The 12,600-nt window shown below is 43.5% G+C and overlaps 1 protein-coding gene across 1 annotated transcript; it reads right to left on the bottom strand.

The window, feature by feature from the left end:
* Positions 1-480: 480 nt before the first annotated feature.
* hivep2b (HIVEP zinc finger 2b) lies at positions 481-11,809 on the bottom strand (the record flags this gene model as incomplete). The annotated part of the gene is made up of 6 exons (XM_080480167.1): positions 481-3,244; positions 4,399-5,186; positions 5,294-5,392; positions 6,628-6,803; positions 7,092-7,249; positions 7,997-11,809. 6 exons carry the CDS (start codon positions 11,807-11,809, stop codon positions 2,879-2,881), a joined length of 5,400 nt encoding a protein of 1,799 aa, XP_080336293.1. The 3' UTR covers positions 481-2,878.
* Positions 11,810-12,600: the final 791 nt, after the last annotated feature.

The raw sequence follows: 12,600 nt of genomic DNA, 5'->3' as shown, positions 1-12,600 counted from the left end.
CAGCCCTCCTCCACAACCCAGCGGAGAGCGTCAGAGGCAGAAGAATGTGCCACAAAGATCACTTCCTCCTTATCACATGCTCAATACATGCAGCATTTAATACCAATAATGCACAGCAGAGATCATCTGCAGCAGACAAGTATAAACCTAAATACTTTGGATATTACCCACAAGGTGAGAACTATTTTTGGAAGCATCCATTTATTTTTCATGCTCCACGTTATGACTGCAGTGATCAGTCTTTACCAGATGATGTCACTGCTTGTAGTCTCTCTAATTATTCACATGTATTTCAAAAAAAAAAATGTTCTTCTACTTTTCACACCCCCATGAAGATAAAATGTGAATGATTTCATTTGAAAACCTTTTCATGTGAGGTCTAATTTGAAACAGTGCCGAATAATGCAGGACGAACACCACAGAGGCCATTTTGAGTAATAAAGGACCACGAAATAAGCGGCAACACACATCCTTGGGTTAGAAGTATATTCTTTTAAAACAATTTCGGATTTAATCTGAAAAAGTAGAGCACCAAACAATAAATTCCTCATAGCATAAAAGAGGCACTCCGTCCTGACTAACCAGTTTTTGATGCAAATAGCTGAACAACAGATTGGCTACTGAGGCTTTTTTTTTTCCCCTCAAAAAAATCTTAGCTGAGAGGTAAAATGATTTGTCCTCTGTGTGTTTTACAGGGAATTTCCATAGACATGAGAGGCACAATGCAGTTCAGTTAATATGAATACACAATAGAAAAAAAAAAGAAAAAAAAAGAAAAAAAATACACAAACACAATCTGAATACATACTGTATGCAAAAGTAAAGAAAAGGCTTCGCTTTCCCTTCACATTTCATGAGCGTTCTGCACTGATATCACGACAAAGAAAGAAGCACGCGACCGTGAAATCAAAGCTACATACATCTTCAGAAAGGGAAACAACAAAATTAAAGCAGTGCACCTTTTAAATATTTTTTTTTTCTATGTAAACATGAGTGAACAAAGTGTTTCTTTTGCTTTTTTTTTTTCATCCCGTGATTTCGAAAACCCTTCCTCAAACCAATAACCACCTGAAGACGCGAATACAATTTTTTAAAAAGATGAGACACCGTGTTGGCGATCAACACTGTGCTATTTCCGCCCTCATTAAACCGGTTTCCTCGCATCGGCTGCAGACATTTTACCTCTTAGAGAGATATAAACAATCCACATAAAAAGTTTTCAGAATTCAACACTGCAAAAATAGTTTAAATCATAAAAATACACAGATATATACAGAGAAGTAATGCATTTGGTGAACGTTTACTCACATTTTGAGCTGAAGCACAGTAATAGTCAACCAACTCATGCTATTAACATCATTAATTTAGCATTACTTACAGTAAGTGATATTGATTTTTCCAGTTAACACTCGAAATGCAAGGAAATGTACGACTGACTGATCATCATAGCCCCTTGGGATTTGTGCGCAACATGTTAATCACACAATGAGAAACAGTGAAAAACAACTGGAATGTTTTCAAAAACCGCAAGAGAACGAATCGCGTTTCACTCCCCCATTTTTCCACGGACCGAGTCAGTTCAAAACATCGAGGATGAGGGGATGAAAGTGCATCTTTAAAACTCATAAAATGTTTATGGTCATCTGTATAAGCGAGGGGGGGGAGGGAAGAAAAAAAATAACAAAAAGCTGTTTGTTTATTCAAAGCAAAGGCATGAGATCAAAAGCAATGCCAGCGTGGCTCACTGCATAACTGCATCACTGCTGCATAAGTACAGATATACCATATAAATAGTAGTCAAATATTTACCAGTATCAATAAGTGCTTACGTTCTAATATATAAATACATCTTACAGTTTTCATAATTACATAATTACTTCCTCTATTTTTGTGCAATAGCAAATCCCATGCATTTTTACCGAGATAAAAACCACAACATTAAGGAAAAAAAAAAAAAAAAAAAAAAGCAACATAAACTTTTTTTTTTTTTTTTTTAAGATTGTTTCACATAAATCAAGCTGCGTCTGTCTGTCAGGAACAACTGGCAGAAGAAGAAAGGAAAAAGAAATAAAAGGAACAAAGCTTTATCCTTTGAGCAAACTCTCCCAAAGCGCAGACACTTCTGCATTAAAGAGCGTTCCCATGTTTCTCCTTATCCGACGACAATAACATCCGCAACTTTCCCATAAAGAAACGGTTAAAAGCAAAATAAAGGCACAGACCCTTGCCGCTTGATCAGAAGCACCAAACTGCACAAGAAGCGTCTACTTAAAATTTGGTCAGACTTTTTCATAATACACATACTTTTCCCCTTATAAATAACCTTTATTTACTGCACTACTGCATCACACCTTGATATGATTACATAAACAACAGTCTATTTTCAAAGTACACACAGTAAAATACACTGTTTGTATGCATCTAAGAAGGAGTATATGTTAAGGACATTTGTACAGAATCCATAAATATAATTCATGTGCAATTGTACGCAAACTACTATGTCAGACAAAGGCATATTAGCATAATATCTTTCCATATTGCACCTGCACCCAATAATGATTCTCCGCCTTTGCAAAAAACACGCTGCTGCTCATCCATCCGTTTTCAAAGAACCTCTGAAGACAGAAGCACATCAGACGGCATTGGTTTCTTCTTCTTTGCTGTGAAGATTTGATCTCCACTCCGGTGTAGAAGAAGCTGTCTGGCGTATGTGCAAGACCAGAGGAAGTGTTATTATATTGCCTCTAATGGAGTAACGTTGAGGTTATGTGCCTAAAGGGCTGAAGATGACAAGTTCGCAGGTGTAGCGGAGAGAGGGCGGAGTGTGTTCCTGGGTCAAATCGAGGAGACAGAAAAGCTGAGTTTTTTTTGTTTTATTTTAATGAGGGTCCTCTGTGGTGATCGTCAGCGAGGCGATGGCTTTCAAACAGTTCTGGACGTTCTCCTCCTGTCCGCTGTCCCTGACCCCGGGGTCGAGGCTTTGCTCCCCTCCGGTGTCCTCTCCTCCCGTCTCAGGCCCGTGTACCGATCCCTCTCCGCTGCTCTGGGGGCTCGGCGCTGAGGAGGGGCTGGCGTCGGTGCAGGAGGGGGACGGGGAGTGTGACATCTGGAGCCCTCCGACAGGGACCACGGGCAGCAAACTGTGGGCCTGCTGCTGGGAGTGAAGAGGGAGGTGGCTGAGGATGTTCTGGTGATGAGAACTGGCAGCGCTGGGCAGCGTCGGAGCCAAGCTGCTCCTTTGATCCTGGAACGACAGATTGGCAGAGTTAGCAGCAGCCTCAACTTCGCCAAGATCATTTCTCGTGTGAAAAAACATTAGTTAGAAATCATGAAGAAGTACAGAGATTATTAAGTTTTAACAAGACAAAAACCCATCCAAAAACTAAATCTGTTGAATTTGTTATTCCGTCTATTATAGGCCACTCATGAAAATGTTTCTATACTTTCAAGCCAAAGGTGTCATTGAAGGAATGTAGTTGATGTCTTATATTTGTAATCTCTTTTGGTGAGTATAATAAACCCCAAAATTCCAATATCGTATGAAGTCAAAGCTTTAGAAACTCTCTAAATCCAGTGTATAACACATATAACACACATACCGAGTACAGCTGTGTTACATTATAATTTACTGTATTTACTGTGAAAAATTCAGACAGGCCTGTTTATTCATGTATGGTAGTCTTTATATACTGCTTTATCCAACTAAGGGCCACAGGAGCTGACGTCAGCTGACTATGGGTTGACGAGGGGGCAGCGGTCCACCACTTGACAAAACTCCCATTCACACCTGCCATTTCAGTCACCAATTAACCTCAAATACATTTTCACTTGCAGTAAAATTATTCACACATGGAGGGAAACATGCAAACTCCACACGAAAAGGTCCACTAACCAACTGGTCCCGACTGTTCTTCCTCTAGCATTTATAGTTCGTCATTGGCGCATCCATAGTTGCTTTAAAATACATTGACATTCAGCGTTTTGTTCATTTGATGCTATACAATTGCAATAAATGAGCGTAGCTGGCGGCTGTTCAGCGCTCGCCCCTCCTTTCTCCAGGTGACCTGGGTGTAGTCACTGAGTTTATTAGAAATTGGGATTATAAAAACCAGAGAATGGGCTTGTTGGGTCTTAAGGCTAAGCCAGTGCAGTTGTGCTCTTATGGTCGTTGGTTTGATTTGATGGGCTTCTGCTTTTTTTTTCCTTTCATGAAATCAAATTGGTCCTTGTTTGAGCATTTTTTTACTTAAAAAAACATAATCACTTTTCGTCATTTCATCATCATGTTTATATGCTGCAGATATACAATTATTCCCAAACAATGTTGGTTATAACAATGTTTTGACTAAATAAACAACTATTGACTAAGTAGCAGCATAGAGTTTCACTTCAACATACCAATTCCATCTCAAAGGCGCCGTGTTGTTGTGCCATCTCCATCTTGGCCTGATGTCTGGTTTTATCACTTCCCCCTTTATGTTGGTGTGAGCCCCTGCGGGGGGAAACGGCCCTGAGCACAACCCTCTGCCTGCCCCTCGCCGATGATTCCCGTTTTCCTGCCAGCTCGGTCCCTGGAGACATGGGTCGCTCCATGGACACTGGAGACGGATGCTGGATGGGTGAGAAGCCGGGCGAGCTGGGTCTCAGAGGAGAGGTATCCCATCGGGGAGAGGAGCGACCTCTCGGAGAGAGCTCTCGCCTCGGCGAAGGATAACGCAGTCGCGACGGGGAGGGCTCCCTGATGGGGGACTCCCAGCCCGGGGACAGCAGACAAGAAGAGTAAGGGTCGAACAGGAAGTTGCTCTGGTCTGGGGACAGCATGGTCAGAGAGTCTTCGTCCATGGACTTCTCTCTGGGCTCGGTTGTGAGGACGTTTCGATGTTCTGAGCCTGAGCGCCGGCTGGAGACTTGCTGACGGACGTCAGCTCCGGGCAGAGAGCTGAGGGAGCAGCCATGGATAGCAGCGGTAGCGGTAACCGACAGTGAGGTAACGCCGCACGGCTGAGGACTCGTGCTTCTTGAACGCAGCTTCGGGGTAGAATCGCCCTCGTAGTCCTCGTCCTCATCGTCCTCTTCATCGATTTCATCGACTTCCTCATCCATGCCGTCAGAGTCTTCGGCGTCGGAGAACTGATGTTTGGTCATGACCGTCACCTCAGCTTTCGACCCTTGTTGGATGTCGTCCACTTTGAATAAGAAGAACAGGAGTTTATAGGTGGATGTACTGCAACACAACAGCTGAGCGACTGTAACAATTGTCACAATACTAAAGATAATAGACGTCACGTCTTACCGTGCTCCTGTATCTCTGCGTCGTCCATCGTTACTGACACTCCCAGTTCAAGACATTTCTTCATGTGCGCCTTTGACTTCATATGTTTAGTCAGGTTTCCTGAAGAAGCAAAACAATTTCTTTTAAACAAACACTTGTTTTTTAAATTATGTTGAACCTCAGACACTGACAGAATGATATGCGACAAACTGCAGATTGTCCCATCCATCAATCTTCTACACTCTGACGCAGGTCCATCAAAGTGCAAACAAAGAAAGTGTTCATACATACATACATTCATTCAATCAAACCGACAGGCAATTCTAGGGTCACCAATCAGTCTACACACATATTTTTGGACAGTGGAAGGAAACTGACACACCCTTATGAGAACATGCAAACTCCATAAACAAAGGGCCTGTGAGGCAAAAGTACCAACCACCATACAACTTTCCTCCCTTTTCATAGACCTTGTTAATGTTTTCACTTTTTATTTTACTTGAAATGTATTTTTTTTACTGCAGCACAAAACATAAACCAAAAAGAAACAAAATACCGGAGAAACGTTAGCCTGACCTTGATGCCTCTTAAAATATCAAGAATAAAGTGTCTCGCTGGCCGCCTTTTAGTTAGTAGATGCTAGTATCGTTTAACGCTGACATTATATATGCCGAAATCACCAGGGATACAGAAAGAGCTAAGACTCAAACTGGGGATATTCTGCGTTACCCACCAAATTATACATTTCCTACATGTTAATGTAAATATCTGACAGCTTTTCATGTTTGCAAAACAAAAAGAAACTTCAGATTGAATTTCATTTGAAGCAAATTATAGAATTTTGTTTTTGTTTTGTCTTCAATGGTCGTCACAAAAACACATAAAGTGTCTCTATTCACACGTTGAATTCACAGTAGATCTGAAAAGTCAAAAACAACTAGAAAAACAGATGCAGGGGATGAAAGGAGCGTCTTGAATGTGATGTGTGTGACTGGGCAAACTAGTATCCAAATGGCTGAAAGTGACTCGCTTCCTTTAGAAGCCTCACTATATATTTTCCGCAAAAACAAAATAGACATATTGAGAATAAAATCCACATATAAGAGCTGCTCTTTTGCTCTTTATGCTAAATGTGTTTCTGAGCCTTTTTTTTTTACTTTCATTGTAGCAGTTAATAATTAAAGTAGTATTTCTACTTCTAAAAGGGAATTAGTGTGTACTTTTCCACTTTTACTCGTCTGGCCATACATCCAAACAAAAACAGAAACAACAGAGCCTCTGAAGTAAGCTGTAAAGTATTCATTTTTGTGACATAAAGTTGAATGCAAGTGAAATATTATTTCCTAAATGCTTACCTTTAGTTTTAAAAGCAAAGTTGCACACCCTGCAGATGTACGGTCGCACGTCGGTGTGGGTCCTGATGTGTTTTTTCAGCATGCTGGGCTTCTTACAGCGAATCCCGCACTCCTCACAGATGTATTTGCCCCGCCCTCGCCCTCTGACATACACGTAGTCTTCATTGGATTTGTACCTGAAAGACGCATGGGAGGTTTCAGTGCTGATCAAAGCCATACAAACATTAAGAGAGTCCTAAATAGGGAAATGGAGCTTATCAAATCAAATCAAATCGAACTTTATTTATAGAGCACTTTTCATACAAAAGAAATTGCAACACAAAGTGCTTCACAAAAAAATAGAAAAATAGAATACTAATAATAATAATATCCTGATTGAAAGGCCACACACTTCACATCCTAAAATATGTCCTGTCTCCTGCCAGTCAGTAGAAAGTGTTATGATAGCTAATAACGTGACTGACCCTCCCTCGAAGATCTTAATTCGTGTTGGCACTGTCGGCGTGGTGGCGGCCTCCCTCTCTTTCCACTCCTCCTTTGCAGTTTTGGCTCGGCAGCTGATGTCTTTCACCTTCTTCCCGTAGGTGATGTCCACCTCTTTGGGCTCGGGTTTCCTCTGCAGCTGAATCGGACGAACAAACATTGTGTTAACATCCATTTTAAGTGGACACCATATCGACAAGAGTAACGCGATGCGTCTAGTATTGTGTGTCACACATGGCATTACACAGCATGTTTTGCAAACATGAATTATTCTGCTTACTGTAGGAGGAAACCAAGCACAAGCTTCACTTTTAATATCAAACGTCCATCTAAATCCATTGTAGGGGTAATAAATAAAAGTATACCCGTGTCAGGACTTCATTGCCACTTATATGTATTTGCCCCAAGATAATCTTGACCTAAATATTCTTCATTTTTTGCTGATAATTCAGATTGAGGGATAACTCAAAGTTAAATACTTTATCAACAGCAGGCAAACTCCCTTTGCAGACTCTTGCCAGGGAATCTTTCTGGCATTTAAGTATGCAGTTTTCCAAATTGTTAATAAGCGTCTCCAAACTTTTAACATTTCAAATTGTTAAATCTTGCAGATATTTTCATCTACCAAAGCATAAAAAAACCATTTAGGAATTAAATAAGACCAATCAATATTAGAAAGATATCTTCACCCTTTAATCAGTGTGTACTATTTCCAAATATGAGTGTGTTTTGTTCAACTGAAAAAGATCTGAGGATGAATACATTAGCGTAAATATTTGTGTGCAACCATTACTTATTGAAGCCCAATCACATATTTAATATTTAATGCAGCAAGTGTTTTGAATGTTTTACGACTAAAGTTTTGTTTTTGTTTTTTTCCTCTCACCTGCTCCATGTTCTGCCTCCACAAGATGAGGGATGAAACCAGTTGCCCCGTGCCCGGCTGACACATGGCGGCCACGGTGTATATAACCTTGTCTCCCCTCTGTCTGGAGCGCAGCAGAGCCAAAGTAGCGCTGGTGCTCAGTTCAAGAGGGTTGGGGTTGTGGGAGCCCACACACCAGGTGGCGTACACAGAGGAGAACGGGGCGCTGCTGTGAGAGCAGCTCGGCTTGGTGTAGTTGAGATAACACCAGCTCACACCTGTCGCTGTGCGAAGACTTGGAAACTGAGATAGTCTTGAATGCTCAGTGTCTGAGATCAGGATGTCTTGACTGGTAACCAGCTGTGCCACCATGTCCATCTGCACCCGTTTCTCCATGCCAGCTTCGTTCACATCGCTGACTGATATCAAGGAGTAAGGAGGCGAGCTTGTTTCCTGGCAGCTACTTTCCATAGCGGATTCGACGCCGTGGTCAGTGGCCTCACTCCCTTTTTGCTGAAGTGTGATAAATTTACTCCTACGCGAGTCATCCTGAGCATGAGGTGTTGATGCCCCCCGCATCTCTGACCTGTGGCCCTTCTCTTCACTCAAATTACATTTTCCCAGCTCCACAGCACTCAGCTCCTCCACAATCTGCCCAAACATTCTCTCCTCTTTTACACGTTTCTGCTGCTTGACCTCCATGAACAGGTCCAGACTGCTCGCGGGGGATAGCATCCGTTTGTTTGCACCACCGCTGGAGGCATTGGTGGTTGAGATAGTTCTGGAGGTCAGAGAGAGAGGGATGCCCGTCTTCAGCTTGGCCGATGATAAATCAAGGGCTTCAACGTTGAGGCTGTACGTTGAAGGCGGTTTTGTGTTGTGAGGATCTAGATTTGCAGACAATCGAGTGGCTTGACTCTGAATGGTGGGTGTAGTGGAGCTCACGCCGTCACACTGATTGTCGAAAATCTGTGATACTGAAGTGTAGGTGATGCTGCCGTATGATGGCACATGAGTCTGAATTCTTACAGGAACTAAGAGGCTCGGATGTGACAGCTGGGGAAAGGTATTCCCTGTAGAAAATATTGGCAGAGTCTGAGGCAGAACACTGACAGCAGTGAATAGGGGAGAGGTGCTGCTGAAGTACTGTGGAAACACTGGTGATGTGACTTGTGTTCCTTCAGTATCCATATTCAATGACTCCTGTCTCACCAAGTTTCCCCTCCTTCTCTCTTTCACAGTGCTCATGTCCACGTGTCTAACTTTGGATGTTGGAGAGAGGCTGCCATAGTCAAATGATATGCTGCGTACCTCTGGGAACTCCTTGCGCAAGTTACAAGGCGCTTGCTCTGAGGAGGAGCGTCTCATTTCATGTTGTTGACGCTGGTTGAGCACTGAGAGGGAGTGCCCACTTCCTGGCACAGCTAAGAGCTCCAGTGGTTTGCCAAATTCATCGTGCCTCGCTGGAGAGGCCGACTTCAAGCTCTCCTCCCTGTCAAAGGAGAAGGTGGAGCTATAAGATAAGTTGCTGTCTTGGCTTGGGCTGCGTGAGAGGCTGGTGCAGGCGGACTCAAAGCTCGATTCACCTGACGAGTGCTCAATGTCAGCCAATCGTAGCCTCTTCTTCTTTGGAGGGAGCTTTTCTGGAGGGAATTGTGCTAAGGTTTCACTCCTTTGAGGCCACTGAAATTCCTCCACGTGCTTTTCCGGTTCCTTCACCTGTACCTCTGGAGCTTTCTCCGGGCTGTCAGGCTCCACCGTGACCCTGATTTCTGGGACTTGTATATTGGGCTGCCGCACAAGTTTGGGCCCCATTTGAACTGATTGCCTTAACGTGCTGTCACTCCGCTCCAATTCGTATGATTCACTTGCGTCCATAGCTTGAAACGATGACATGCTTTCATGCCGTGGCCCGTGATATTTGTAAGGGTCCGGCTGTTCAGAGTGAGACCTGTTTATTGAATTTGTGTGCTGAATAACTGAAATTACATTCCCCAAAGTTTTTCGACCGCACATTTCTGAGCTAACTGATATGTCCATGTCACACCTGTCAATCTGAGCTAGTCCTTTTCCTAAAGCCAACATGCTCACTGCAGCTTGCTTCACATCATAATCTTTGCTTGAATCACACATTTCTTCACAATGTTCGTGATGACCCTCGTAGTGACTAGGTAAATCCTCCTCCTCTCTCTTCTCTTTCCGACGCTTCCGTGTCGCCAACTCCATCGCCTGCCTCTGATGGCTCATGCTTGGCACCACAGAGGGGTAATTTTCCATTTCCAATCCTGAGGGTGCAATGCCACTCTCACTCATCTTCCCATGGCTGTCGGTGTCTGTGTGGCCATCATGCGCAGATAACTCGAAAGCTGCTTGCCGCCTGAGTCTCCTCATGCCCCCAGTGCTTGTTCTCTCATCAAACGAGTGGCTGCCTCTGAGGGCTTGAGGCATCGTCAGACAGACCGCTGAAGATGTTGGCATGGAGTTGCTCCTGATCAGAGGCCCCACATCAGAGCCAGCGTCTAATTGGGGTTCTTTAACCTCCTCCCTCGTGAACGACTTTGTGTTTATTTTGATTGAGTCCACAGTGTCCTTTTCTTGGGTAAAAACACGGGAAACACCTTTCTCTGAGCGACTGCTTGAATATTCAATTGAATCTGCGCTACAAGCCACAAAAGATGTTGTCTGTTTTGGGCTTGGGCGATAACATTTCCCAAACATGATTTCTTGGTAGGACTTTGCGTTGGTGTTGGGAGGACCAGTCTGGTGCTCAGCGCTCTCTGAGCGCGAGAAGTAGCCAGAGTCCGTGCTGCCCTTGCTCGACTGACTCGGGAGGGACAGATTGTGGTCAGAGTCACTGCTTCTTTTTTCAGACAGCCGGAGTGCGAGCCTCTGTTTGATTGTGCAAGATTGAATTGCACGACTGGCCTCGGCAGTGGCGGGAGCTGCATTGATTTCTTGAGGTTGGGATGAACCATCCTGAGCTGACATTGACGTGGCTCCCCTTTTCTGAGCAATGAGATTTAGTACTTTTACAGCAGTGTTATCTGATCCCTCCATTGGAGAGTCCAGCAGCAGCAGCGGGTCATTAAGAGTGTCCTCGTCCGTGTCCGTGCTTTGCTCAGCATCAGAGTATAACTCTCCTTCCCCTTCAAAGGACCCCTGGTCTGTGTTGGCATTGTAAGAACCGAGTTCTGAGAATGGCACTGTTCCAGCTTTGACTGAGTGAGCATGGGACTTTCTGTGTTTGTATAAATTACTTTTGGTTTTGAAGGAGAAGCCACAGGGGATGCAAGGATAGGGCCGTTCTCCTGTGTGTGAGCGAATATGTTTCTTGAGCACGCTGGGTTTGGCACATGCCCTTCCACAGTAATCACAAACATACTTCCCTGGCTTCTGTGGTTTCTGGTCCACCTTACATGCCGTCTCTGACAGCTGATCCATTCCTGAATGGGAACCCTGTTGTTGGACTTCCGGTGATTTCCTGTGAGTTGTGGGTCCCGGGGACTGTGCGGAAACTTTCTGTCTGCCAACAGAAAACGTCTTTGTGGGCTGTGGTGGGTATGGAGACACCTCGTAGTCTTGATGGCTTGTGGACTTGGTTTGGGAGTGCTGATCTTCTAATTGCAGTGATTTCCCTGAGTCAGACATTTCTTTGAAACCACACGTGTCTTTGCTTTGAGCTTCTCCTTGTTGGTGCCACCCTTTGCCTTCCAATTCGACTGACAGACTCCTCCTAGTCTGTGCAGACTCTGCTGTGCATTTCTTCTGTGCAGCATTTCTGTCCTGACCCTCAGCAGAGTTTTTCACCCCTGCAGTAGTTTCAAGTGACTCCATGAATCCAATGTCACTTCCTTTGTGATCGATTTTCAGGTACAATATCTGTTATGTAACTGGAGTGATATTAACATGCATGTGGTTTGCAGGGAAGGGTCATCTGAAAGAAATAAGAAACAAGCCAGAGTTAGACAACAGATGCAATAATATATATATATTAATATATTAGGGCACAAAAAGATGCACAAGCAAATCCTGGAATGAATGTCAGCCTGTTCAGTGAAATCTGAGTGTGAATCATTGCTTGGAAGTGAGAGCTATTCAAGGCTGCTTCCCAAAAGTCCTCCAAATAAAACCTAAGCATAAAATTTATAATGAGCTCCATCACAGCAGGAATGGAAAAAAAAAAGAATCTCTTTATCCCTGTACCTCGTGTCAACTCTGGCAGATGCCCCAAATTACCTGAAGCCCTGGTTCGGAGGTATTTATAGCGCCTGTCAGAACTGTGACATGTGTGTCACGAATGATTATACATGTGCATAAATTTATTTTTGAATATGAGTGATGATTGAATGAATGGAAGACAGATAAGAGGACACGAAAACATAGCTAATTATTCATCATGATGTGGAGAAATTGTCTTTCTAGAGCTGAAAGTGATGTCCATGTGTTTGTATGAAGCCATTGTTTCAGCACAGTGTCTGTCGAAATGCAGAGATCAAGTCACAAGCAGCTCCATTCTCCTCATTGCAAACAACTGTGGAAGAATAGGTGCAAATGTAGCTTCAGGTTTCAATGGAAACTTCAATGTGAATATTCAAATGTTGTCTCCAGTGAAAAGATGCTGCCAG

The sequence above is a fragment of the Lipophrys pholis genome (assembly GCF_963383615.2).
Source record: "Lipophrys pholis genome assembly, chromosome: 14".
In the NCBI taxonomy this organism is placed as follows: Eukaryota; Metazoa; Chordata; class Actinopteri; order Blenniiformes; family Blenniidae; genus Lipophrys; species Lipophrys pholis.
The sequence above is the reverse complement of the archived record's forward strand: the minus strand, read 5'-3'. Positions and strand labels throughout refer to the sequence as shown.